Source organism: Poecilia mexicana, unplaced genomic scaffold, assembly GCF_051168715.1.
Source record: "Poecilia mexicana isolate PSO_F unplaced genomic scaffold, ASM5116871v1 scaffold_3, whole genome shotgun sequence".
NCBI lineage: Eukaryota > Metazoa > Chordata > Actinopteri > Cyprinodontiformes > Poeciliidae > Poecilia > Poecilia mexicana.
Genome location: NW_028263372.1, coordinates 34,575,331 through 34,602,272, shown reverse-complemented (window position 1 = coordinate 34,602,272; position 26,942 = coordinate 34,575,331). Strand labels below are relative to the sequence as shown.

General features: G+C 35.1%; 2 protein-coding genes and 2 long non-coding RNA genes across 4 annotated transcripts; 3 read left to right on the top strand and 1 right to left on the bottom strand.

Annotated features, from left to right (window-relative positions):
• The first annotated feature begins 1,555 nt into the window (after nt 1-1,555).
• LOC148160294 (uncharacterized) lies at nt 1,556-7,231 on the top strand. Its single transcript, XR_015762566.1, has 3 exons — nt 1,556-1,648; nt 1,771-1,974; nt 5,935-7,231. It is a non-coding gene; the product is annotated as an uncharacterized LOC148160294 (long non-coding RNA).
• Nucleotides 7,232-8,945: 1,714 nt separating this feature from the next.
• On the top strand, nt 8,946-19,441 carry LOC106923709 (troponin T, fast skeletal muscle isoforms-like; the record flags this gene model as incomplete). The annotated part of the gene is made up of 12 exons (XM_088004480.1): nt 8,946-9,159; nt 11,985-12,002; nt 12,205-12,225; nt 13,828-13,846; nt 14,007-14,052; nt 15,096-15,212; nt 15,287-15,364; nt 16,010-16,123; nt 16,226-16,335; nt 17,372-17,462; nt 17,704-17,744; nt 19,146-19,441. Coding segments are annotated over 12 exons (906 nt in total), but the record flags the coding sequence as incomplete, so codon positions are not given.
• Nucleotides 19,442-20,362: 921 nt separating this feature from the next.
• On the bottom strand, nt 20,363-26,590 carry LOC106923705 (myoblast determination protein 1 homolog). The gene is made up of 3 exons (XM_014996929.2): nt 25,284-26,590; nt 22,865-22,937; nt 20,363-20,951 (listed from the first exon to the last, which is right to left on the bottom strand). Exons 1-3 carry the CDS (start codon nt 25,815-25,817, stop codon nt 20,746-20,748), a joined length of 813 nt encoding a protein of 270 aa, XP_014852415.2. The 5' UTR covers nt 25,818-26,590; the 3' UTR covers nt 20,363-20,745.
• LOC106923706 (uncharacterized) lies at nt 22,045-25,258 on the top strand. Its single transcript, XR_001419479.2, has 3 exons — nt 22,045-22,578; nt 22,888-22,963; nt 25,157-25,258. It is a non-coding gene; the product is annotated as an uncharacterized LOC106923706 (long non-coding RNA).
• Nucleotides 26,591-26,942: the final 352 nt, after the last annotated feature.

The following is a 26,942-nucleotide window of genomic DNA, read 5'->3' as shown; positions in this document are numbered from 1 at the left end:
TTGCTGACAGAGATGAAGGTGTAACAATATATCCAGTTTAAATGAGAGATCTTACCATGAAGTAGATTTTAGTACCGCATTTGTTTCCTTTAAATCTCCCCAAACACCTGAAAATGTCAAATTACGTAACTATGAGGTCAATGGAAACACAGCTATAGATTAAAGGATTCCCCAATCTAAGGATGCACCGATTGCAGTTTTCTGTTCAATCGCCGATTATTGATCTTTAAAAAGCCTGACTTGCCGATTCCAGCCAATATCAATTTTTTGTCTGAAATGTTGCTCAATATAGCAAGAAAGTTGCTGAGTTGGCAACATTGGGGTAACTATTGTTAACCGTAAACGTGCAGAATGACCTGGTGGGCCGTCTGTCAGTCAGACCTCTGCCTGCAGATCAGAGGACAGTGGCTGATTTTAGACCTGAGGTGGAAAAGATCAGGGAATTAGATCGGCTTCACATGGAAGTATCGTCCAATCACTGAGCTCCCAAAATTAAGGAAATCGGCACTGATAAATCAGCTAGTCAATAAATCAGTGCACCGTTACCTCGAACATGCGGGAAAGAATTAAGGTATGTTTTTGATGAAGGAATAACGTTATAACATGATGTAAAGTTTAAAAAATTTTATTTAACACAATGCTGCCCCTTTAAAAAACAGCAGCTTAGCCCACTTATCCTCATCTCCTCTGACAGGCAGAGGCGTTTGCTTCAGCGGTCACCGTCAAAGCCACTGCAAGGCGTTTGAAGCATCAACTATCCACCTGATGACACACACAGCAGGGAGCGGTGTGTGGACCCACGGATTCCCCTCACCTCTCTTATAACCAATCTTAATTCTGTTTCTCATTATTCGTTGCTTAAAACAGGAAGCAGTGAATGTCTGTCACTCTTTCTTTGGGACTTTGCTTTAGTACGAGCAGCGATTTGAACAGAGAGAGAATCAACAACCAAGCAACAATCTGTTCTCACATAAACAGTTTCAGCTCAACACGGTCAGGGCATGATGTTTATTAACTATTAACTCTAATTAAGCTCCTAAATCTTCCTAAAAAGTTACTTATAAGTTAGTTTTGTCTAATTTCAAGATATATGCATGAGAAACTATGATAAAAAATAATTTAGATTTTGTGTTTTTGCAGTGTTACACGTTGAAGTGGCTTTTTAAAGCCTTTCATCCATGATTTCTGATGTGACGAAAAACTGATTTTCCAACTGAAAATCGTTGGTGAACCTTTTCTTTGGAGGAAATGATCCAATCAAATCCTGTTCTGTGCATTCATGTAAATTAATTTAATCCTTTTTCACTATTTGTACTAATATTAACATATTTGCACTAGAAACTCGCCCAAAACATCTCAGTAAGATGTTGTGTTTTTTCTGGTAATGATGAGGCCTGGATCTGAAATTATTGTGTTCACTCAGGTTTTCTTTTGTTTGCTATTAAAACTTTTCTGATGATCTGAGACATTTAACTGTGACAAAAAGCAGAATAAATAGAGTTTGTGGTTAGTTTTGTTTGTTCCTTTGTTCTATTCTTACTCCAGCGCTGTGCGTCTCTTCCCGGCCTGACGGATGGAGCTCCTCGTTGATGAACCGGTCAGCAGCCACACAGACTTTCCTTCCATTGTCTGCATGCCAAGCCGATGTGTAAGCCCCGCTCTCGGCCTTCTGTCACTGTAAATTTAGCAACAGAAGCTTCTCAGCTGCTCCTTTCCAAAACCTGAGCCCTCCTCTTCCATCCATAGTATTCTACCCATCTCCTTCTCCAGGGTCATGGATGCACTTCCCCCAGCCTCTCCACCTTCATCCACACACACACACACACACACACACTCCGCTCTCATCCCGCAGCCAATAAGGGCCTGATGATCTCAAGTATCACTATAGCAGCAGGACTTATTCTCTGAGCGGAGCCTGCGGATACTTACAGACCTTCATCTTCATTGCTGAGGGAGCTGATCTTCCTCTTTTGGGTAAGAATTCGCTTCTCATACACCTGAAAACAGTTTTCCTATTATTTGTTTCTCATTTTATGTGGAAAAAAAACTGTCTTTTTCCACAAAAAGTAATGAAGATATTAAAAGATGTTAGAGATTGTTCACTAAATGCAGACAAAAATCAGTTTTTAAGGGAAAGTAGATCCATTGGTCAGTAAATTGATTGGTATTTTTATGCCGACATTGAAAATCTTTTGAAGTGGAGCGCCGGATTGCTGGTGGATGTATATTAAGACTTGTGAATTGTCCGCTATGACAATGCTGCTCACAATGTTCTGGTCAAGCAGTTGACATGAGCGCTTTATTTGACTGAGCTCTTTTTCTCCTTGATACTAAAGCTCTAAAATATATCCCATTAAAAAACAACACATCATCTGAAATGAAATCCTCCAAACCAATAAACTATCTTACATGGTGAAATTATATAATAAATACTCTATTGTGTCACAATTTACATTTAAAATAAACTCTCTTCAAAATGCACAAAAAATTTTGAAAAATGTCATGTGATGTCTGCACTGAAAACAAGACAGCAATACTTGGTAATATTTAGCATTTTTACAGTGTTTTCACGAAAGTGACTATTTTAAAGATTCTCATCCTCAATTTCTGATGTGAAACTTGGCTATTGGCTCTTTCACACTAAAAAAAACACAAAATCTTAAGTATTTTTCTCTATTTCAAGTGTAAATATCTTAAAAAACCTGAAATAAAACAAAACTAATTTACAAGTAATTTTTCAACAAGATGTAGAAGCTTGTTTTTATTCAGAAGTGCTCGTTTCACTGCTACAAAATGTCTTGTTCTCAGTGAAATAATCTGCCAGTGCAACTAGTAGTTTTTTTAATCAATATTAAGAATTTTTTTACTTAAAATAAACTCCTATATCTTGCTAAAAAAGTCTCTTTTAAGTTAGTTTTGTCTTATTTCAAGTGTAGTAAGATATTTGCACTAGGAACTAAAGTAAAAATACTTGGTACTATTTTGCGTTTTTGCACTTCTTGGCCCGTGTTTCAGAGTTTGAACTGATTCCCACCTGGTTGTTTAGCTGAAAACACGGTTCGCACCTTGAAGACATGAGGTTTTGAGATGTGCAAGAGGCTCTCCGTCTCCATCAGCTACTTCTCTCTTTGACACAGCACCTAAGAAGCTCAGTCAGTTTCAACACCAAGTTTCAGTTTCAGAAAGTCTTAAGTTTTCAGAAGAAAAAAAAAAACGGAGCGCTCACTAAATATACAGCATGCTGAAATGTCGGTATGCGCAGCGCGACCGCTGTGCACACAGAGGCGAGAACGCTGTCAGCTGCATGTGGATCAAAGCGCTGGTTGGTTGGAGGTGGGCTCTGATTGGCTGGGTGGGAGCAGAAGATCCTCCCGCTGGACCAAGCAGAGGGATTAAACTGCTATTTGAACACTGTTCCTCAGCTGATGGGCAGAAATGTGATCCAGAACTAATCCACAGAGTCCTCTGCAGCTGTGCCCACCGCTGAGTGCGAAGAGTCATCCAAAGGCAATTTATATATAACAGATATGATATAGAATATACAGAGAGGTGATTTCACCAAAGAGAGACGATTACTGATCCGCAGAGAGAAAATGAATGGGTTTTACTTCATTCTGAAGCCTTACATTGCAAAATCACGAAGTCTTACCAAACAGTTTTATCATAGTTTCTATTGCAAACATCTTAGTACATTTGACATAAGACAGAATTAACTTACCAGTAACTTTTCAGTAAGACACTGGACCTCATTTCTGTGTATTTTTGGTGAAAATGTACGAGATCCACTGGCAGATTATTTCACTTGTAACTCTGGGAAAATGTCTTGTAAGTGAAATAATCCTCCAGTGGAACCAGAACTTTTTCATCAATATTAAGGAATTATTGAGTTTAAAAAACTCCTACATCTTGCTGAAAAGTTACTTGTTCTGTCTTATTGCAAGTGCATGTGATGTCTGCACTGAAAACAAGACAGAAATATTTGGTAAGATTTAGTATTTTTACAGTGTTTTCACTAAAGTGACTATTTTAAAGATTCTGATGTGAGGAAAAACAGATTTTCCAACTGAAAATCAAAATATTACCTTTTTTTGGAGAAATTTGAGAAAATGATCCAATCAAAGCCTGTTTTGTTCATGCACAGATTTTCTTTGTGCACTTAGCACAGAAACAATCTGCTCATTTTTAATTTTTTCTTTATGTTTATCTGGCTTTACTGTGACCCATCCATCTATTTTCTGTGCCCCCTTGTCCCTTCGTGGGGTCGGGAGGCGCTGGTGCCTCTCCAGCTATCGTTCCGGGCGAGAGGCGGGTCACCCTGGACAGGTCGCCAGTCTGTCGCAGTACTGTGACCCAATGGCATGTAAATAGAAAAACGTAGCGTCTGCAGCCAGAGGCGTCTTCATTCTAATTAACCTTCATGTTGTAGGTCAACAAGACAATCCTAAATGCTTAAGTATAAGAAAACTTGTGTCAAGAAACAGGAAAAGAAGTCTGGCTGCCCTCTGGTAAATAACCGCTCTGGATTGTCCTTTAAATGAGAATCTAAACCGGTTCATTTACCGTTGTCCCCATCCTGGAAGGTTCTGTAGGAGTTCTACAGGGAAGCTAATAAGCTTATATATGCTGCTGACATTTACATCAGAGTTAGTTTTGTCTTATTGCAAGTGTTCTAGGATATTTGCACGAGAAACTAGATCAAAATTATTTGGTAAAATTTTTTGTTTTTGCAGTGTTGAGGGATAATGAGCCAAAACACATTTCCAAATCAAACGCATCAATAGTTCATAACACATTATTCTTCCTTGGCAAACTCAATCTTCACCTAAATCTTTTAGAAAACCTGTTTGGCAAGCTGGAAAAAACATTTTTCAAATGGTTTGAGATTGTTCCACTGCAGTAATATGTACAATTTCAGAAACGAGGCTGCAGTACAGCACATGGAAAACTTTCAGTTTCTCACACAACAATAGTGCAGATGATCCGCGAGGCGGTTTGACTCAGAACCAGAATTAAACATGTGAATACAAACTTGCAAAGGCGGTGATAATACTCGGTGAGCAGCTGAGTAAACAATCCTGAACAAGCCGTGAAAATATTTCAGGACACGGCCTGCTGCTGCAGCTTTCTGCTCTTATCACACAGGCCACAAGCATTTGTCCTGTGATGGTCGTAATGCAGGATATTCTTTTCCATGAGAGCAAAGAGTTACTGACAGGAAACAGACTGACCTCAGCTCACACAAACGTTTGTGTCATATTTAAAAGTCTTCTTTGATAGCAAAGTGGAACCGAAATGAAATCCCTTAAATAATAATAATCCATAAGAAGGTTTTCATTGCCAAAACTGCAATGTCGTATTATAGAGGAATACTTTTCCGCCAAAAGACTCCAAAATTTTGAGATTAATTTCAGAAATTTTCTTTAAAAAAAAAAAGAACTTCTGAATTTCAAAAGTCGAAAATTTGCTGGAAAAAAGCTGTAATTTTGAGATCAATCTCAGATTTTTTTTCTCAAATTTTTGAAAAAAAAAAAAAAACTTGAAAAGTTGAATATGTTCAATTTTTCAAACTCAGAACTTTCTGAATATTTTCTAGATTATTTCTGAAATTTCAGTGGACATTTACTCCTGCTGTTTTTCTGTCTACAATGACTAATACGCCGTACAAAACAGAAGACATAACAAAAAATAGCTTTTCTTTTTAATGAAACCTTATTATTAAAATTGAAGAGTTACTGGATGTTCTCTATGCTTTGTATGAACCCAAAGCAAAAAGACTTTAGAACTTTCGAGATATTTGTGAATTAAGTTGGACTCTTACTCTGTTATATTATCTGATATCACATGTTTACCGTAAAGCCCTCATCAGAAGTATAAGTAATTATATTTATTCTGGTTGAGATGTGTGAACTTTTTTTGTTTTGTATTTTTCTTCAGGTTTGAAGTTTGTTTTCACCATGTCTGACACTGAAGAAGCGTAAGTGAATTTCATCACGTTCATATGTTATTCAGCTTTAATAGAAAATATAGAAAATTAAGTTGAAATTTGCTGGAACTAATTTATTTTTTTTCTTTCTGTCTTTTCTTCCTTCTTGTTACAGGTATGAGGGTAAGTGAGATATCCACTTAGCTAGTTTTACTTTTTATTTTTCCAAAAACACACTGTAGATAATTTATGACCGTTTTTGATAGCCAAGGATGTTTCAACTAATTTTTGCTTCCTTTAATTCTTTACACAGTTTCTGTTCTCAAAGGCCTGACAGTTTTTCCTCTTATTTTCTCATAATGTGACATAAAATGTCAGCATCAGTAACTGAGAGCTAGAATAAACTTGAATGTCATGGTTTGTTCACTTATGTTTGTTTTTCTATCCCCACATTTTTTTATTTTCATCTTAATTTTTGCAAAACTGAAGAGGAGGAAGGTAAAGATGACCGAACCAACTTCACATTTATTACTTTTTTTTTACATTCACACTAATAAGTAAATTGCCTTTCACCCTTAACTTGAAGTCTTTGACACTGACACCTGTTAGCCTTTACCTGCATCTGTCATCTTCTAATTTCAAGATATTTCAGTTAAATTTACAGCATCTTTAGCGCTTTTGCTTTACAGTTCATTAAATTTTCTGGCTGTCATCAAAAACTTCCAAGTTAAAGGTGAATTTTGTCTGCTGAGTGACATTTTGACACATGGTTAAGAAAAAAATTAGACCTATTATTTTCTTAACATGTGAATCTTCACAATGCCGTCTCTTATTGTCAGTACTGCTGTCATTGACCTGATTCACTCAACGGTCATATTTTAACCAGTCAATGTGGAAAACTACTTGGGAGGAATTTAGAAATTAAAAACAACTGAGAGGTTATGTTGAGAATAATAATAACAGAAGGTGTCCTTAAAATACTTTACAGGAAGTTTGAATGTTTCCCCTATTTAGTGTCCAGAAAAGTATGTATTAATTATCAGAGGTGGGCAGAGTTCCCAAACACTGTATTCAAATAAAAGTAGCACTGCAACATCTTTTTACTCAAGTAAAAGTAAAAAGCATCCATCCAAGAAATTAAAAAAGTATTTGGTAAAAAGTCGACTCAAGTACTGAGTAACTGATCAAATTATATTTTAATATTTAAAAATTACATCATCAGATGGACCAAAATATCAGCTAAGTGGAAATTTTGGTATTTAAAGGACCAAAAGTACAATACTTCATGTAAGTAACAAAAAATAACAATCAGGCAAAAATTATTTCTTCCAATAAAATCCTTCTGAAGCTTTAACAGAAACTGCAGGTTTGTCTGTCTGGTGAATTTTTGGTTAAAACATGTTTGTTTTTAATTCAGATGGTAGAGAATCGATGCATTTTACTCAATAACAAAAGTAGTAAAAATAATCTTAAGAGTGCAATTTTCAAAAAAGCTACTCGCGCAAATGTAATGGGCTCTTTGCACCTCAGCTTCCGCGTTCGGGGTAAAGCGGCTCGATTGTTTCCGATCCAATACAAATATCATTTACATTAGGTGCTGCAGGGCTTGGCCAAGGTCTGTACATCGATCCGAAGCCCCAACAAGTCAGCTGGAGAAAGGTTTTAGATGTTCGCCTCGTTATACATTCACTGACACGAAGGTGAGTTTTACTTAAACTTTGGGCTAACATTAACCTTAGCTTATGCTAGTAGGCAATATTCTCGGACATTGTTCTTGTAAAATGTGCTATTTAAGTATCTAAACATTCTAACGGACAATGTATTTATCTTATTTTCAAGTATATTATGTGTGTTTATTGTCGTTAGTGTCACAGACTAACGGGGTTCGGTTCCGGTTCGGGCTTTTAGCTTCCGAAGCCTGACGAGGCACAACAAGCCTCATAGCTTGACAGTAGCGCAGCTCTGGTGTCAGAGATCTGGTTCAGCTGTTCAGGTTCAAGTTGCTGCTTTTAGAAAAATATGACCGTGTTGCTTCATGTCTCCGTGTTATTTCGTTTTATTACCTTTGCATGTTTCTTGTGAAGAGCTCAGATAGGACGGTGTTTACAGCAGGATGTACAGGCGGATCAGCCGCTCGGCTGTCTGGCTCTGGTCTGCTCTCTCGTTCCCATAAACTCTTTCAGGCTGAATACAGAAGTGATTCCATGGAAATAACTCAGGGAGGCTCCTTTATTTACCATCCGTATCCCCGGTAGTTTTAGGCTGATCCGGAGTGAAGTGAAGGCTGCAAACTTTGCTGTGCGGCGTTAGCTGGTAGCGACAGATATTTACAAGCCATCTTCTTAATTCAGGATCGCTTGGAAATTAACGAAAACTTAAAAGCCCATTATATTAGGAAGACGACAATGTTAATAGTATTGCTGAAATACGACTTAGTCTTTTCTACCAGTCATGGTAACTGAAAGCGGAAAAAAGTGAGCCGCATTAGCTCCTGGAGATGTGACGTCAACGCCTTAGGTGCAAAGAGCCCATTGAGTTATCACCCAACTCTGATTATATGACACAGATTGCTTTTTTTAAAAATCAGTTATATTGTTAATTTGAGCTTGGGAAATACTTCTTCACATTTATGTGAATGTTTAGACTTTTTTTGGTTAATAGCCACTTTACAACTAATTTTCTTGAAATTTTAATAACTCAGACTGAAAATGTAATCTAACTTAAAGGATGAATCTGTTCTCTGTTAACACTAGAGATATATTTATTCCCTGCTATTTTAAAAGTAAATGTTACCAGCCAACTCTGTTACTGAGTAAAGAGTAATTTTGGACCCGACTCCCTGTTCCTCCAGTAGTCGTACGCATCAACAGTTCAATATGGCTTCTGGGTGAAAGGTCACTGGAGTTTCTGCCTCCATCCATCATCTGTTTTTCTCTCCATTCTCCAGCAGCGTCCGCCGCTCACCCATCCATCCATCGTTTCTGTAAATCTCGGTTTCACATTTGGTTTCTAATGGCTCTGTCATGTCTGTGGTCTTCTATTAACGGCCTTCTCCGGCACGCCAACTCTGCGGTTTGGTGCATGCTGCGTAGCCCAGGAGGAGGTAGTAGAAGTAGAAGTAGCCCCTGAGGCGGAGGCCCAGGTAGAGGCAGAGCCAGAAGTAGAGCCTGAACCAGAACCAGAACCAGAACCAGAGCCTCAGGAGGTGGTGCAGCAAGTGGCTCGGGAGGAGGAAGGTACGTTTATAAACCTGCTGCAGGCCAGACGGCACTCTGCCTAACAGGGTAGACCTGAGGGTGCAACAGTTAGTCAAACCTAATGGCAGAAAGCTTAAAAATTATCTATATTTTAAAGTTAATTTGCAAAAACAGTAGGAACTGTGTCCATGCTTTTATTAGTTACTTTAATGTTTTATGTGGGATTGATTTTCAACAGAAGCCAAGAGCATCCATACCCTTTATAATGTAATATTTTTCAGTTGTTTTATGATAGCAGGACTATTATCTCAGGATAATGAACGTTATTATTTTGTGGTAAATGGATTATTGCCTGGAGAACAAAAAGGCTTATTTAATAAAATGTATTTAGGTCTGTGGGTGATACAAAACATCTTCATTACATTTTTAGCACAAAATCGTTCATAGATAATTAGATTTTAATCTTTCAGGATGAGCTGCTTTGGAGCCTCCTGTCACTTTAAATCCAAATAAGCTGCTGATGGCCACGCCCAGCTGGCCAATTCTGCTTGGTTGCTAGGTAACGGGCTGGGTTTCCCTGCGGTTGCTAGGTAACGGGCAGTGCCTACTGCCACAGCTTTTTAAAATGGGTAATTTTTCAGACACTGAACTTATTGTCAAAAATAGCCAAGTGGTTGTTTTTTTTAAACAGTTTTAGAAGCAGTTGGGACACAAATGGAAGTACGAAACAAAATGCTTTAAAAGCTCACAAAGGAGTTTTTTTTTTTTTACTATTTTAATTACAATTCAATAATTGTCCAGATTTGACATTTTCACTGATGCTTGGCTGTTCTAAACAGATAAAATTAAAATCTTAAAATGAAAAATGTAATATGTGTATTCATCCACGTTTTGTTTCTTTTATTTTATTTTTTTTAAAATAAGGACTAAAAATATTAAGTTTTTCATTTTTACTAAAATGCAGACTTGGGCACATGCATTTAAAAATACTAGGAAAATACTAAAAGGTGACTTTAATGTTATCACGAAAAGTTTTTGTTATCCTGAAATATGATTATTTCCTGTTATTTCTAGAAAATGGCTGCTCTTGGCTATTATTATTTTCAACTATTTAAAGAGATCATTTTAAGAGAAGGATGCACTGTATTAATGAGGCCTGCAAAACTGCTTTTTTTAACTTAACTGGCTTTTTTAATGATAATCTAAATATTTTAATAGTTTTGCAGTTCATTAATCGGTTCCTTTTTAATGTGTGTTTAGCTTCCTCTTTATGACTGCTTTCTTTGAACACGAGTTGGCAGAAAATGTGAAGTAAACAATCAAATGCTAAAATTTCATATTCTGGTACATTTTGGGTAAAACTGAAAATCCAGAATATATTCAGAAAATGTAATCTTTGGCTTAAAGTCACACGTTATTTCACATTATTAGGTCTATTACTTCACTATATTATAAACACCCACAGCTGTCACATCGTCTCCATCCACAAACAGTTAAAAACCGTTTTGTCCTGTTTCCAGCGTTATTGTTCTGTCATTTGTGTCTTAAATATGAGCTGTGCATACATGTCAGAAAGGGAGGCGTAATCAGGCGGTTGCCTTTACATGAGTCAGTCGCCCCATATCATCCTTGGCCTTCTGTCCATTTGAATGAATCGTTTTGTTGTTATTGACCATCATCATTAGTTGCATTTTGAAAAACTCACATGTCGTTTTTTCAAGGCCAAACCAGAAGGGATGATGGGTATTTTTGTGGTCATGTAAAGCCAATTCTTCACCTCCCTTTAGTCCATGTTTAGCTTTTATTTTTGTTGTTTTTCTGTCTGCAACTGAAGAATGAAATTTGCCATTTGCGACAAAGCATTTACATTGGGGTGTTGGGATGTTCGGCTGATTTCAGCTGATCAAATTCAAGCTAATTTTTTATTCAGATGTGTTTCGAGTTCTGTGTATCTCATGGAGTCACGGCAGAAGTCCCAGGCTTCGCCTGTTCAACTAACGCTTCATTGTCTTAGCAGCTACAATCTCAAACTAATAAAATTGGAATTCTTTAAAAAAAGTCTAAATTCTGAGAAAAAGTCATAATTCTTAGTCTAAAGTCAGAATTCTAAAGAATTCTGACTTTTTCTAACTCAAATTTTTGAGGAAAAAAAGTTGTAATTTAAAAAAAGAAGATAGAATTCTTGAAAGAAGTCAAAACTCTGAGCAGTCAGAATTCTTTAAAAAAAAGTCAAAATTCTGAGAAAAAAATTATAGTTAAAAAAAATTAGAATTCTGAGAAAAAGTATGATTCTGAGGTGGAATTTAAAAAAAGGTCATAATTCTGAGATTAAAATCAGAATGCTGAGAAAAAAATTTGAATTCCAAAAAAAAAGTTAGAATATAAAGATGGTCAAAATTCTGAGAAAAAGTCAGAATTCTCAATGAAATTCAGAATTTTGAGATTAAAATCAGAATTCTTTTTTTTCAGTGCCCCTAATCCTTTTCCATAGTCAAGCTGCTTTTTGGCATTGTAATTATTTTAATGAGTCACTTATGTATTTCTGCAGTTATTCTTAATTATGACAGGTTTGGTCCTCCATAGAACATCAACCCATCGTTGTATAAAGTCTTAATTAACAGAAAGTGTTTATTATTGTGCCGACAAATAAAACCCTGGTTATCGTTAGGTATGGAGCTGCCTGCAGTGTCACAGCAGAATTAATGCTTGAGCCGTTATGGGACTTCTGCAGCGTCTCCATAGCAACGCCCCAATCCAGTAAATGTGCTTTTTGAGCTCCAGGCTTTGTGAACATGTACCGGCTGCTCAGTCGGATCACTAATGGTCTCTGTTCTGCTCTTGCTTTGGACGCTTGCTGCATGCAGAGGCCTATGAAGAGGAAGGTATGTGGACCTGCATTCTTCTCTGTTCTTCTGATTCGACCTTTTATGTCTCCCTGTTGAACAAGGGACTCTTCTAAGCCTTAATTATAAATAATGAATCGGTCCTGGGTTCAGGAGGTAGAGGAACAGGCCGGAGGATTCATAAACGGCGAGTCGGCTCATCTCTGCTTCTTCTCTTTTTTGCATGAATGCGTCCTGCCAGGGGAAGATGGAGATCAAGATGGTAGTTTGTATTTCATGCTGAGTCATCGTTGCTTGGCTTGCGATTTCCTCCCCTCTGTTGTCCGTTTCTCTAAATGTTGTCGTAGTCTGAGGGTCACTTAAAACGAAACAAAGTCTAATCACACGCCTCCCGATCCTGAAAACCATTAACAGTAGCTACAAAATCCAGTCCCTCCTGTTGTGTGACTTGATGTCCTGTATGCTTGAAAACTTTAACTATTAAATAGATAAATGTGATGATTTATATGACAGCGTACTGATCCTGATTAGCATCTTAGCAATAAAATGGGTTTGATTTACATACTAATTCACAGTAAATTAACACAGATAAATAGAGAAGTTGGGTATAACTTTACTGTGACTATACGTTGGCATACAGTGCTGTGAAAAAGTTTCTGCCTTCTTACATATTTCTGCTATTTTTTTTATCGCTGTTACCTTTCAGATTAGTTAACAAATTTTGACACATAGCCAAAACAAATGCAGCTTTTAAAATAAATGATGATTTAATTTATTAAAGGGGGAAAACTTTGTAAACCATTTCATCCACAACAGAGATTTGTTTATATCAAGGAATAATTTGCTGCTTTTTTAAAAACATTTGGTTTATTTTGTGTTGTTTAATGATAAATTAATGAGATTTATTTCAATATTTGTATACAATTTTCAAAATATAAGATTAAAAGCATCTATTAAAGTGAGCTGCATTGAATAAATAATAAAATAAATGAACATGTTATTTGACTTTTTTATTTTATTTCCTTCTATATTTCTGTTAGTTCTCTTACTACAAAGTAACTCAATTTATAGGTGATTTATTTATTGTACATTTCCAACGCTATCCTGGTCTAGTTTGCTGCTGAAGGTTTTCTTAACTTTTTAAAATAAATCCTGTTAATCATGGTTGTTGTATGATTTAATTAATCAATCAAGTTGATGAGTTTAGCACATTTCAGCAGCAAGGCGGATCAAGGCGCTTTTAAAAACGGGGATGATTGTTTTTTCTGGGTAAGTTTGGATAGGATTAGAAATCTGCAAGAAGGCAAATATTCTTCCTCAGCACAGTTTGGTTATTGTAAAAATGCACAGTAATACTGCTTCAGTTATATAAATATACGTTTATAAGATTACAGTTGATTAGCTTCGTGTCGCTTTAGCTAATCAGCTGTAGCATTAGCATAGCTGTGATATGTTTAGCTTAGCAACTGTAAACGTTTGGTTGGTTAAAAATAAAACGTGAAAATTCTAAGATATAAAAACAAACTCATACAAAAGCAGCCAGTTGTGTGCAGTATATATATTCATGTTTATGTAGAGGTTTGAAGGGAAACTTGTTGGTTTTGTTATCTTGTAGACTTGGCAGCTAAAAGGTCGTATAAACTGTTGTTTTCTCCTTGACCTCAGCCAGTATTGCTGTGTGTTTATGTAACTTAAAACAGAAGCTTAACGAGCATTAATTAGGTCTCTGTTGTTGGAAAGGATTGCTACAATTAAAACTCACTCTCACATTTCAACGGAGGTGAAGCTTCCCTGAATCCAATGCATTCTTGTTCCTAACTTATCAATATTTTCTCTTTTTCATTCCTGGTTTTATTCCAATCAGAGGAAAAGCCAAAGTTCAAGTGAGTATACATACATACATACACATACATACATACATACATACATACATATATATATATATATATATATATATATATATATATATATATATATATATATATATATATATATATATATCAGTGCTTTTTAAATGTATTTTATTTTTATTTCCTTGAACAGACCCAGTGCTCCAAAGATCCCTGATGGAGAGAAAGTGGACTTTGATGTAAGTCATCGCATTTTAGTAGATAAATGAATCATGATTTATTAATTATATATTTATATAACTAAATATATAGTTATAAATAAATATTTCATTTAATATTCATAGGATTTTTAAAATGAAAGACTAAAAATGTCTATTCAAGTGAAGCTGAATTGAATAAATAATAAAATAAATGGTTGTTTTATTTTTTTTATTTACCTGTATATTTCTGTTTGTTGGGCCTGTTTTGATATTTCCTCATTCTTTGTTTTTAAGAAATTTGGTCTTCATCAGGTGTTGTCTGTTATCAAACTGATCACTAATAACACAAATATAAGCAATTAACTCTGAGACAAAACCTCGTTGCAGGCCTGTTGGGATAAAGAAGGGGAAAAAGAGGAGTAAATTTCTACCAGAAAAACACAGAAACTTTGATATTATTCTCAGAAATTTTGTAGGAAGAAAAACTAGGAAATTACGGCATTTAAAAAGATGAAAATTTGCTAGAGATAAATTTGAAATTTTTGGGTTAATCTCAGAAATTAAAAAAAAAAAAAAACTAGCAAATTTCTTAGTTTCAAAAGTTGAGTATTTTTTACTTTTGAAAGTTTTTTTTTTTTTTTTTTGAACAATTTGCTAGAAAAAAAAATGAAATTTAGGAAATGTTATGAGTTCCAAAAGTTGACAAGTTTGGACTTTTCAAATTCAGAAATTTTCTGGTTTTTGTCTTGAACATTTTTGAGTTTTTTCTTACAAATTTTTGACTTTTTAAATTCAGAAACTTTCTTGTTTTCTCTAGAAAAGTTCTGAGATTTCGGGCAGAAATTTACTCCTCCTTTTTTTCTATCTACAGTGGCCATCATACCGTGTTGCACAGGAATCAGTTTCTCTAAAATCTTCATGTAACTCAGTTATACAAAGATCACTTTCAGGTACACTTCACTGCTAGGTGACTTTTTTGGTTTTTGTTGACTTTTTTCAGTCTGTTTTTTGGAAAACCACACCCAGCCACTCGTTGTTCAGCAGCAGGTTCTTAAAGTCGATCTGTTGTGTTTTTATCACAGGACATTCAGAAGAAACGTCAGAACAAAGATCTGGTTGAGCTTCAGTCTCTGATCGACGCTCACTTTGAGTGCAGGAAGAAGGAGGAGGAGGAACTGATCGCGCTCAAAGAAAGAATCGTGAGTTTCCCACGACGTGCAGACGTGCACATCGCATTCAGCTCCAGGAAGTGAGTCTGCTGCGCTTGTTGCAGGAAAAGCGCCGTGCGGAGCGAGCCGAGCAGCAGAGGATTCGCGCTGAGAAAGATAAAGAGCGACAGGCGCGGCGTGAGGTAAAGCAAGCCTGAAATATTTCATGTCTTCAAAGGAAACAGGTGAAGATGAGCAGGAACTGGTTACATTTACTTCAGTAACTTTTAGAAAAAAAAGTATTTAGCAGCATTTTTACTATGCTGTACTTTGAGTAATTTTATTATGAAGTATTTCTACTCTTACTTGAATAAATTTCTTGGATTTTCTACTAACTGAATTAAAAACAAACCAAAAATTCACCAGACTCAGACCTGCAGTTTCTGTTAGTTTCTTAAGACTTTTATTGAAAGAAACTGATTTGGAGAATTGCATTCTGCCTGATTTCGTTATTTTTGTTACTTAAAATAAAATACCAAAATTTCCATTGAACTTTAAATTTTTGTCTGTCTGATGATGTAAGTTTTAAATATTAAATAACTGATCATTTAATCAGTTACTCGTACTTGAGTAAACTTTTTACCAAATACTTTTGTACTCTTGAGTAATTTCTTGTACAGATACTTTTTACTTTTACTTGATAAATATATGTTGAAGTAGTTTCATTGCATACTCTGCCCGGCTCTGGAAAGAGGAAGTATGAAGCATCAGTGTTTCACTGACCTCTGCTGGCCTGGAGGTGTTTTTGCATGTTGCTTAATTTTTTTCTGGTTTTAATGTTTCCACAGGCGGAGAGGATGAGGAAGGAGGAGGCAGATGCACAGAGGAAGGCTGACGATGATGCCAAGAAAAAGATAGCTCTCACCAACATGGGGTCAGGCTTCAGCAGCCACCTGCAGAGGGTATTTAACCTGCTTCGTTTTTCCTTTCATGGAACATTTTATATTCAATCTCAGAAAAAGCAGCCGTGAAATTTAACTTTAAATGTTTTTATTTCTTACCAGATTGATGCAAAGAGAGGCAAGAAGCAGACCGAAAGAGAAAAGAAGAAGAAGGTTTTGGCAGAGAGGATTAAACCGCTGAGCATCGACAGCCTCACAGACGACCAGCTGAGGTAAAAACATTTGATTCTCTGGGTTTTACTGCAAAGCACCAGATCTTACCAAGTAATTTTACTCTAGTTTCTAGTACAAATATCTTAGTACACTTGAAATAATACAAAACTAACTTACAAGTAACTTTTCAGAACAAAATATGGGCTTGTTTTAAGGCAGTAATTCCTTAATATTGATGAAAAAGTTCTGGTTCCACTGGCAGATTATTTTACTTCGACAGTAGGAATAATATCTTGTTATAAGTGAAAGGTTTTATTTCTATTTTGATTTTCAAGCTCAGTGAAACTTCACAGGCAAACTGTTAAGCATTTACAAAATAAAAAAATCAAATAAAATGGATAAAATATAAAGAAATATGCTATGTATGTATGATAAACATTAATAAAACAGTACAACCAGATTAAAATCAAATATGCCAGCATGCTGGCAATGGTGGATTATAAATCAGAGTAAAATTGGTTGTTTCAGAAGAACTTTGATTAAAAACTTGACTGCATTAAGAGAATGACGCTCTGTAAGTAAAGTAATAAAACTGTGATAATAAAGTCCTAATATAACCAGAATAAAGTCATTATTCTCATAATATCCTGACTGTATTCTCATATTACTACAAATTTATTCTTGTATTATTTCAGCTTTATTCTCGTCATATTATGACTTTATCTTTTAAATATTACACCTTTTTCTCAGATCATTACTACTTTATTCTCATATGTTTTAATTTTCCTCAGTATAGCCCCTATAGCCTGTTATATGCAAATGTAAAGAGTTGCAGAATTTGACTCAACCCAAATTTAAGATCAACCCAAATTCTTGCAAATAGATCAAAAACTAAAATGACTGAAGCTGATCAGGAAAGGTCAACACTTTAAACTGCTTTGTTGCTGAAAATGTGCTTTATAAATAAAATTACCTCACTGAAAAATACCACACATTACTTTTGCCAAGAGGTCACAATTTACCAAAAAGAAACATTTAAAGTGATGAGCTGAATGACTCCCAGACAGTGAAAATGGTTCCTGCTGTGTTTGTCAGGGAAAAGGCCAAAGAGCTTTGGGACTGGCTGACCAACCTGGAGGCGATAAAATACGACCACTGTGAGATGCTCAAGAGGCAAAGATATGAGGTGAAAAATGTACAAACCAGAGTTAAACTTAAAAATAAAAATGTTTTCTGTTATATAGCAATGCAGGTTGAAATACTAAAACATATACAGTATTTATCTTTAGATTTATTCTATAAACGCCAATAAATTAGTGAGTTATGGAAAAAATTAAGTTTGTTTATTTCCTCCTCATGTGATCATGTGAATTTAATCGAAGCAAAATGAGAAGTTTCTTTTTTTAACTCAGAGTTGTTGTTTTTAGGTCATCTCTCTCAGAAACCGCATTGACGAGCTGCAGAAACAGTAAGTGAACAAAGACCAACTATGCAAACACAAAGCAGCTTAAAAATGGCACACACTGGATTCCTGCAGTCTGGAAAACTCTGGAATGACATTTAAATAATTTTCCTTATTTGAATAAGGATGCAAAATAACTAAAATATAAAAACATCATCCATCCATCCACATTTAGTTTTTAAGTCATTTTATTTAAAACCCTGGAACTGACAGATGTCCTGACCTCGCTGGATCTCTGATGACATCATTTCTGTTGAATTATCAGAAACAAACCTGGAAACTAATATTATAATTTTGTTTTGTGTAGTTTTAGCCATAATAAGATGAAACAAAACTGTTTATGTGGTTGTACACTGCAAAAGCACAAAATCTTACCAAGCATTTTTGTCTAGTTTTTAGTTCAAATATCTAAGAACAATTGAAATAAGACAAAATTAACTTCATAGTAACTTTCCAGCAAGATTTAGAGGTGAGATTTAAGTAAAAAAATTAGTATAGATTATATTTTTTCAAAAAGTACCAGTTCCACTGGCTGAAGACATTTTTACAGTTATAAGTGATAAAATCAGTCTGCACTTTTTAAATTTCATTTAAAAAATTTTTAATTTAAATTTAAGAAATATCTACATATTTGAATATTAATATTTTCAGCAAGATATAGTCTGCATATCTTGCTGAAAAATTACTTTTAAGTAAATTTTGTCCTTGGAAGAAACCAATTTTGAGGTTAACCTCTGAAAATGTCTGAGTTTGAAAAGTCAAAAATTTGCTGGAAATAACTCAGAAATTTTTAGACTAACTTCAGAAAATGTACTGAAAAAAAATGGAATTTTTTGAATTTCAGAAGTTAAAAGTTTTCTACCTTTGAAACTCAGAAAATTTCCAAAAGTCACAAATTTGCGTCTTTTGAAACTCAGAAATTTCATAGATTTTTCTGTAAAATTTCTGTGATCAATCGCAAAACTTCTACTTTTTTTGTTTCTTTATTTTTTCTAGAACATTTCTGAGATTAATTTAATTTTTTTTTGTACTACCTACATTGGCCATAATATTCTGTTGTACAAATGCATGTATTGAATTTTTTATTTCTTGTGTGAAGAAATAAAGTAACATTTTGTATTTTTGCAGTGTAGATGAATTTATACAACAGCTCTCATTCTTTGGTTTAGGTTCAGTTTTCTGATCACTTGGTGTTGGTTTTCTTCGCATCAGCGCCCCCTGTTGTTCGCTTTTAATTTAGCTGTAACTCGGAACGTTTGTCATCTGCCAGCAGAGGGCGCTGTTCATCTGAAGCTCATCAGTCCGCCTCAGTTTGGGAGTTTCATCTCCCTCCAGGGTTTTTATATAAAAGTATATGAAACATTTCTGTTTTATTTCTGAACTCGTGTTGCTCTTTGCGCCCTGCAGCAGCAAGAAGGGAGCCGCCTCACGCCGCAGGAAGTGAGCAGCGTCGGGGAAAAGGTCGGCCAAGGTCGCAACCTCAACGCAGACTCTGTGGCGACGGCGACAACTGGATGTCTTAGTTCCTGTTTCTGCTTAAGTGCAATGGCTTCAGAATAAATATAGCTCCAATAAAAAAAGTGTTTTAAAAGAAAATGATATTTTTGTTTAAGAAAAACTCTTTGCTTTTGTTTGAGGGAATTAAAAAGTTACTGAAATAAAAGCCTGACAAAAATTATAATATTAAAATCAGTCAGAAGATGCTTCTTTGGTTCATTATTATTATTATTTTAAATGTATGATATTTATGGCTTTCAGTATTTATCAATTAGGCAATTTTGCTAATGCATACTGGAAATTCAGTTCTTAAAGACCATCTTTTGTTCTTTAATATTTAATTAAAATAACAGGAATTTCCACTTTTATCCTTTTAGTGGCTGTGTTTAAATGTTTATCTATATTCAAAACTGCTTTATTTTTAGGTAATTTTAAAGATTATAGCTGAAGACATTATTACTTTTAATAAGCATTATCCTCACCAGATTATGCAGATATTTTATTTTTTTAAAAACAGCATAAAGACCATTCGGCTAGCTTTTACACTGCAAAAACAAAATCTTACCAAATATTTTTATTTTAATTGGTAGTGTGAATATTTTTGTACATAAGACAATACAAACTTTAAGTAACTTTTAAGCAAAAAAAAAAAAAAACTTATTTAAAGTCAATGATTTCTTAATATTAATGAAAATGTGCTTGTTCCACTGGCAGATTTTCATTTGTATGTGAAAAATGTTTTGTTACAAGTGAAATAATCTGCCGGTGGATCTAGCACTTTTTAAAATCAACATTAAGGAATTATTAACCTAAAACAAGCTCATATATCTTGAAGAAAATTTACTTTTAAATTAGTTTTGTATCATTTCAAGCGTACTAAAATATTTCCACTAGAAACCAGACCTAAATACTTGGTAAGATTTTTTGTTTTTGCAGTGTAGGAGTGAAAACCAGCAAACGGATCATAAATTAGATTGAAATGAATCAATAATATGCTCTAAAAAGAGCTGGAAAGTGTAAGTATAGTTCTGTTTATGTTTTTGGTTAATAGCTCAGCCATATTTCATTAATGTATGTTGGAAAAATAAAATAATTCTGGATGTGAGAAGTTGTGGTTGTGAAAAAAGTCACAATATAAATATGTGTTTATTAAGATTTCATCAGCTCTTAAATATCATACAGACATTCACTCCAACACTTTAAATGTGTTTTGTTTTTTGGTTTTTTTGTCATAGCGTGACTAGTCAGATGTGCTAATGGTCCTCAGTTCTTATCAGCAGGAATCACGTGAAAAAGGTCGTCTCCAGGAATCCTGGATGCTTAAAAACAGACAGCAGAATTCATTTTTTCAACTAAAATGTGAAAAAACTTCAGGGAAAACTGTTTCATCCATAAGAAAATGCAGCTATTTCAGTGGCTTACTTCAGAAATCAGGAATAATTTAAAGTTTTCCTCCTTAAAAATGGAGGCAATGTTTCAGTCCGTGCGGCAGGGGGCGCTGTTGGCTCCATCAGGATGAGATTGGCTCGTAGATGCTGACGGGATCCGCAGGTGAAGAAGTGACACCGGATCCGTCGTGAGGGGATTCGGCCCCCTGGGGTACCACGCTGTCTCCGGCGGGGGCCACGGCCCGGTCGGTGCTGATCCGCTCCACGATGCTGGACAGGCAGTCCAAGCTGGAAATGAGCGACGACTTGCTGCTGCTGCTGCTGCAACCTTCACACAACATTTTAAAAAGTCAGATAACATGCATTTATACAAAGGCATAAATATATCAGAGAAAGAGGAAAAAGTACATTTCAGCCAAAAAAAAAAAAAAAACTCAGAAATTTTGAGATTTTAAGGAAATTTCTAGAAAAAAAAAAAACAAGAAAATGTCTGAAATCCAAAAGTTTAAAATTTGTAAGAAAAAAAACTCAAACATTTTGAGATTAATCAAATTTCCTAGAAAAAAAATAGGAAATTTATGTGTTTGAAACTTGAAACTTGCTAGAAAAAATGTCAGAAATTTTTAGATTAATCTCCTAAGTTTTTTGAGAAAAACAGACATTTCTTAGCTTCGAAAAATTATAATTTTGACATAAAAAAAATCTCAGAAAGTTTTGAGAAAATATTTGGAAGTTTCTGAACTACAAAAGTTGAAAATGTTTTACTTTTGAAAAATGTTCTTCCTGAACAGAAATGTCCTTGTTTTTCTGGGGTTTTTTGTTTGTTTGTTTGCTTGTTTGTTTGTTTGTTTGTTTTCAGGCAAAGTTTTAATATTACAAACAACATACTTGAGATTAATCTAAAAATTTTAGCAAATTTTTGACTTTTCAAATTCAGAAATCTTTTTTCTAGAACATTTCAGAGAGATTTATCTCAATCTAGAAACCTTTTGAATTTCCAGCCTTAGAAATGTTGAAGTTTTTTGTAGGAAATTTATGACAGAATAAGAGTCCGGAGCATCTTATCCTAATTCTTCCTCATTTTTCTTAGAAAAATGTTTTTATTAAATAATTACAACTTAAATTTTGAGTAACTTCACAGATTCACTTTTTAACTATTCAGTTTAAATATAATTAAATTAATTTAATATAAATTGTGCCAATAAACAAATGTCATCTCAAGGCTGCACAAGATCAAATAACCCTAGTGAATCCTGTTATCAAACAATATATTTAAGATCATAATAAAGTGGAGAGGAATCATTCCTATAAGAATGAATTGGCAGCAATAATTAAGTGTGTTTTCACACCTGATAGCCCGGTAGACTCTGTTGATTTGGGACCAAAATCACATTTGTTACATTTTCAGCTGGTGCAGTTCTCCGTCACTGCACTGCGTGTAACGAACCAAACTTCTGAAAAAACTGTTCCCCTCCTCGCCTGTGGGGGCGCTGCACCAAAGACCACTGAACGAAACGACACGGAAACCTCTGAACGTATTCATGCCTCTATGCCTTTGAAAAAGACACTTCCTTCTTCGCACAATTTAAATAAAAATGGAGCGGCGTCAGCTTTTAGCTGTTGTGGGATTTCTCTTTTATCTTTGGCTAAAAACCACAAGTCATTTCTCCTGCTAGCGCTCGGCTAACGCGTTTGATTTGGTTGTATTTTCCCATAATGCCCTGCTCTACAATCCGCTTCCTGCTTCTTTCCCCAACCTTGGGAAAGCAGTCCACCTTTCTCCAGGAGACAACGTCCTTCTGTTTACCGGACTCGTCCTGACCTCTACACGCTTAGCTTCAGGTCAAAGGTCATGATTTTAAAGCAACAACAAAACCGCATCACCTCCAAAAAGCAGCAAAATGAGACAGAAAGAAAATCCTCAGCACATCTTACTCCCACTGAACTTCAACAAAGTGAGTCCTGTACCAATAAAATATTTATTTTTAATGTTTTGTTTTAAAATTAAATGAACATACTTTTTTCTGTAAATTTGGATTTTGTTTGCATTCTAAAATGTCTAAAATGACACTAAATTACTGATAACAGATTTATTAATAAGAAATCTCAGAGGATCGGTTTGTTATGATTAAATTGAAGAAAAACCCCACCCAGAAATAACATGAATAAATGAAGAAACTCATAAATTAAAAAAAAAAAACTTCTATATGGTAAAGGATTTAAAAAACTACAAGTACTCACCGTCTACTGTTTGTTTTCCACAGGAAGTGTTTCCATTTTCACTGCTGGCCGAACATGGAGAGATGAAATCCATCTGGAAACATATAAACATCTCATAAGGTATTTAAATTTTATTGACTGGCAAATTACCACAAACTAAAATAAAAAAAATAAAATAAAAAACAATTTTAATCTTTAAAAAGCTATTTTCTGATTTGTTTCACATTTGATTTTAGACACTTTTTAAAGTTTCCATTGACGAAAAGTATTCTCCAGAGTTATTTTAGCATTTAGCTGCAGAAGCAAATACCAACAGACTTCAAACATTTAATGTTCAGCCTGATTTACTGAGACAAAGAAAAGGTATGTGTTTTTATACCTTTTATGTAAATACGTGATTTTTTAATAAAAAGAAAACAAATATGCTTTGGTAAAATAAAAACAATTTTTTAATCTTTAATTTGTAATCTTTAAAATGCAATTAGCTGACTCACTTAACATTTCCAACACCTGAAAAAGGTGAAATAATTCCCTTCTAGACACTTTTTTAAATGTCCATCAATAAACATATATATATTTTTAATGAAACCTTAAACTTTATTTAAAAAACAACAACAAATCGTAGCTAAACTGATGAACATGAGTTAGGAATTATATTTAAAACAACTTGGTGTGCAGAAAAAGCCATTACACTGCAAAAACAAAATCTTACCAGGTTTTTTTGTCTAGTTTCAGGTGTAAATATAATGCACTTGAAATAAGACAAAACTAACTTTTTTCAGCAAGACGCTTGTTGTAAGTCAATAATTCCTTAATATTGATTTTTTTTTAAATAATTTGAGTTTTTCTTTTATAACTCAATATTTTGTGAAAAAAAATCTGCCAGTGGAACTACTAATTTTTTCAATCACTATTAATTATTAACTGAAAACCAGCTCCTACTTCTTGCTTAAAAGTTACTCATAAGTCAGTTTTGTCTTTTTTTAAGTGTACTGTCACAATGTTTTTCAAAGTGAAGACCGCTAGGGGCGCTAGAGAGCTTCAGAATTTTGTAAGACGAATGAGGGGGGAAAAAAAGGCAAACTAAAAAAAAATTAAAATACATTTTTAAATCATAAATGTACTTTTTTTTACAAAAATATGGTCTGGTTTTCAGACATTATTATAAAATATAAGTTAAAATAACTAATAATTATATAGAAATATCCTTTATTTCAGGGAAACTGTGCTGGCAGCAAATTTGATTAACTGAAAGTCAAATTTATTTAGCTGCTTCGCTTCTTAACCCAGAAATGGAAAAATTTCTGTCAAGAAAATGAGCAAAGGAAGTTCAGCTGTACTAACAAAACTAAAAACTAAGGAGACTAAATAAAATTTGAAGAGATCAAGATAAAAATCTGACATATTTTCTTATCAAAAGAGGGAAAGAGTTTATCTAGTTCACTGCAAAAAACACACAAAATCTTACCAAGTAATATTTTTTTCTACTTTATTGTCCAAATATCTTATTACACTTGGAAGATAAAACTAACAAGTAACTTTTCAGCAAGATATAGGAGCTTGTTTTAACTAAATAATTCCTCAAATTAATAAAAAAAAAGTACCTGTTCTTTTGGCTTATTGTTTCACTTTTAAGATGGGAAAATGTCTTTTTATAAGTAAAATAATCTGCCAGTTGAACTACTGTTTTTTCATCAATATTAAGGAAATGTTTACTCAAAACAAGCTTCCATATTTTGCTGAAAAAGTTACTTGGAATAAGACAAAACTATCTTACAAGTGTACTAAGATATTTGCACTAGAAACTAGACCAGAAGTATTTGGTAATATTTTGTGTTTTTGCAGTGTAATATATTCAACATCATTGGCAACTAAAATCAGAAGGTATGAAGCAGCATTTATGCTAATTAATCTAAATAAAAGTGAGAAAAAATGTAAAACTCTGTTTCTTTGCATATTTTGGACCATTATCCAAAGGGAGTTACTGGTGGCGAAAGCTTGTGAATCCCTGGAAAATACTAGTTCCCCTGGCAGACCATTTCACTCGTAACACGGGAAAAATGCCTTGCTGTAAGTGAGATAATCAGCCAGTACTTTTTAATGAATATTGAGAAATTATTCACGTAAAAGAATCTCCTAAATCTTGCTGAAAAGTCACTTGTAAGTTAGTTTTAAAATCAGAAGATATGAAGCAACATTTATGCTAATGAATCTAAATAAAAGTGAGAAAATATGTAAAAATTAAAAAATTTTTATATATTACATCTGCATTAGAAACTGGACCCAAAAAAAATCACTTTTGTGTTTTTGCAGTGCGTGTTGTTCCATTCTAAAGACACCATTCATCAAAACTAATCACAGGAGCCCAAAATAAATCTCCGGTTCCATTCCTCACATTTCATGAGGCAGCACATGGACCGTTCAGCTGTCGCGGCCTCACCGTGCTGTCGGAGCAGCTGGACTGGGGGCTGGAGGAGTCCGACTCGCCGCCGTAGCGCTCCAGCTGCGGGTAGAAGCTGCCGTCGTTCTGGCCGGCCCGCAGCAGCGCCTGCAGGGACTCGATGTAGCTGATGGCGTTCCGCAGGATCTCCACCTTGGGCAGCCGCTGGTTGGGGTTGGAGGCCGTGCAGCGCTTCAGCGTCTCAAACGCGTCGTTCACCTTGCTGAGGCGCCGTCTCTCCCGCATCGTCGCCGCTTTCCTCCTGTCAGCGTGCGTCGTCTTCCTCTTGCAGGCCTTGCAGGCCCACAGCAGGCAGTGGCCCCCCTGGTGGAGGCCCCCGGGGGCCCGCACGTGCTGGTCCTCCTCCTCCGCTGTTGGCACGTGGTGATGGAGATGATCCTCCGACTTCAGCAGGCCGCCGTGCGTCAGCCGTGCATCCAGGTCATCGAAAAAGTTCAGGTCGCTGGTGTTGAAGCAGGGGTCATAGAGGTCATCAGCTGACGAGAGAGGGAAGGGAAAGTCTGACAAATCCATTGATGACCGCAAAGCAAAACAAAAAAACACAAACTCTTCTGAGATCTTCCCAAAATCTCAAATATCAGACGCAGAGAGAAAATGTCACCAATTAGTCGTATCTGAGCTGACAGGGAGTTTAAAGGGCCAGTCTGTGTAACTTCACTCCTTTGGTGTGGCCTGCCTTTATAAAGCAGACAGAGCGGAGGCGGACCAGCCACACCAGTGACCAATGGGTGTGTGTAGGTGTGTACTGCGTCTCTGTGTGTGATCAGTGCAGAGAAACAGGAAGCAGTGGAAGTGACAGTCGGGTTCAAATTCACAAATCACTGACGAAACGTTACGCTGACTGAAAAGACTCTGACGGGATAAAGACCAGCAGAACTTAATCCCACAGCTTTTTCTTACCATGCTGGTTGCAGAACATTAAAGGTGAACCATTATGTTTAACAGGTTAGAATGGGTGTATGGACGAAACGAAACATGTTCATTTTGGGATTTTGCTCAAAATCCTCTCTGAATGCTTTAGAGCTTCTGTCACTTTAAATCCATATAAACTGCTTCAGGCCACGCCCCCAAACTCAATGTTTACACACACACGAAAATGGCTGCAAACAGACGCACAATTACACAACCATACATCTTTGAAAAGCATTAGTAGAGCCTCCTGCACAACCAACAAGAATGCAGCAAATGGTTTCTGGATGGTAAGTCAAAAACATAGTTGGGTAGTAATTAGTTACATTTACTGGAGTAAAAAAATGTACTTTTAGGAGTATTCTTACTACGCTGTACTTTTTACTTTTACTTGAATAATTTTATTAAAAGTATTTCTACTCTTACTTGAGTAAAATTTTTGGATTTTCAATCCACTGAATGAAAAACAAATGTGTTTTAACCAAAAATCCACCAGACTCAGACACACACATGCAACTTCTGTTAAAGTATCTAAAGTTTTATTTTGAAGAAAACTGATTTGGAATTTTTATTTATTTATTTTGCCTGATTTAATTTTTTATTACTTGTGTGAATTATTGACTTTTTTGTCCTTAAAATGCCTAAATTTCCGCTTCACTTTATATTTTGGTCCCTCTGATGATGTAATTTTTAAATATGCGATGATTGATAATTTGATCATTTACTCAG

Excerpts from the sequence above, each read along its gene's own strand:
- LOC106923705 (XM_014996929.2), bottom strand. The coding sequence starts at position 25,817 with ATGGATTTGTCAGACTTTCCCTTCCCTCTCTCGTCAGCTGATGACCTC. Across the intron at positions 22,938-25,283 it reads CCAGCTGCTCCGACAGCACG|ATGGATTTCATCTCTCCATG; the intron begins GTGAGGCCGCGA and ends ATATGTTTCCAG. Across the intron at positions 20,952-22,864 it reads TGGAAAACAAACAGTAGACG|GTTGCAGCAGCAGCAGCAGC; the intron begins GTGAGTACTTGT and ends TGTTGTGTGAAG.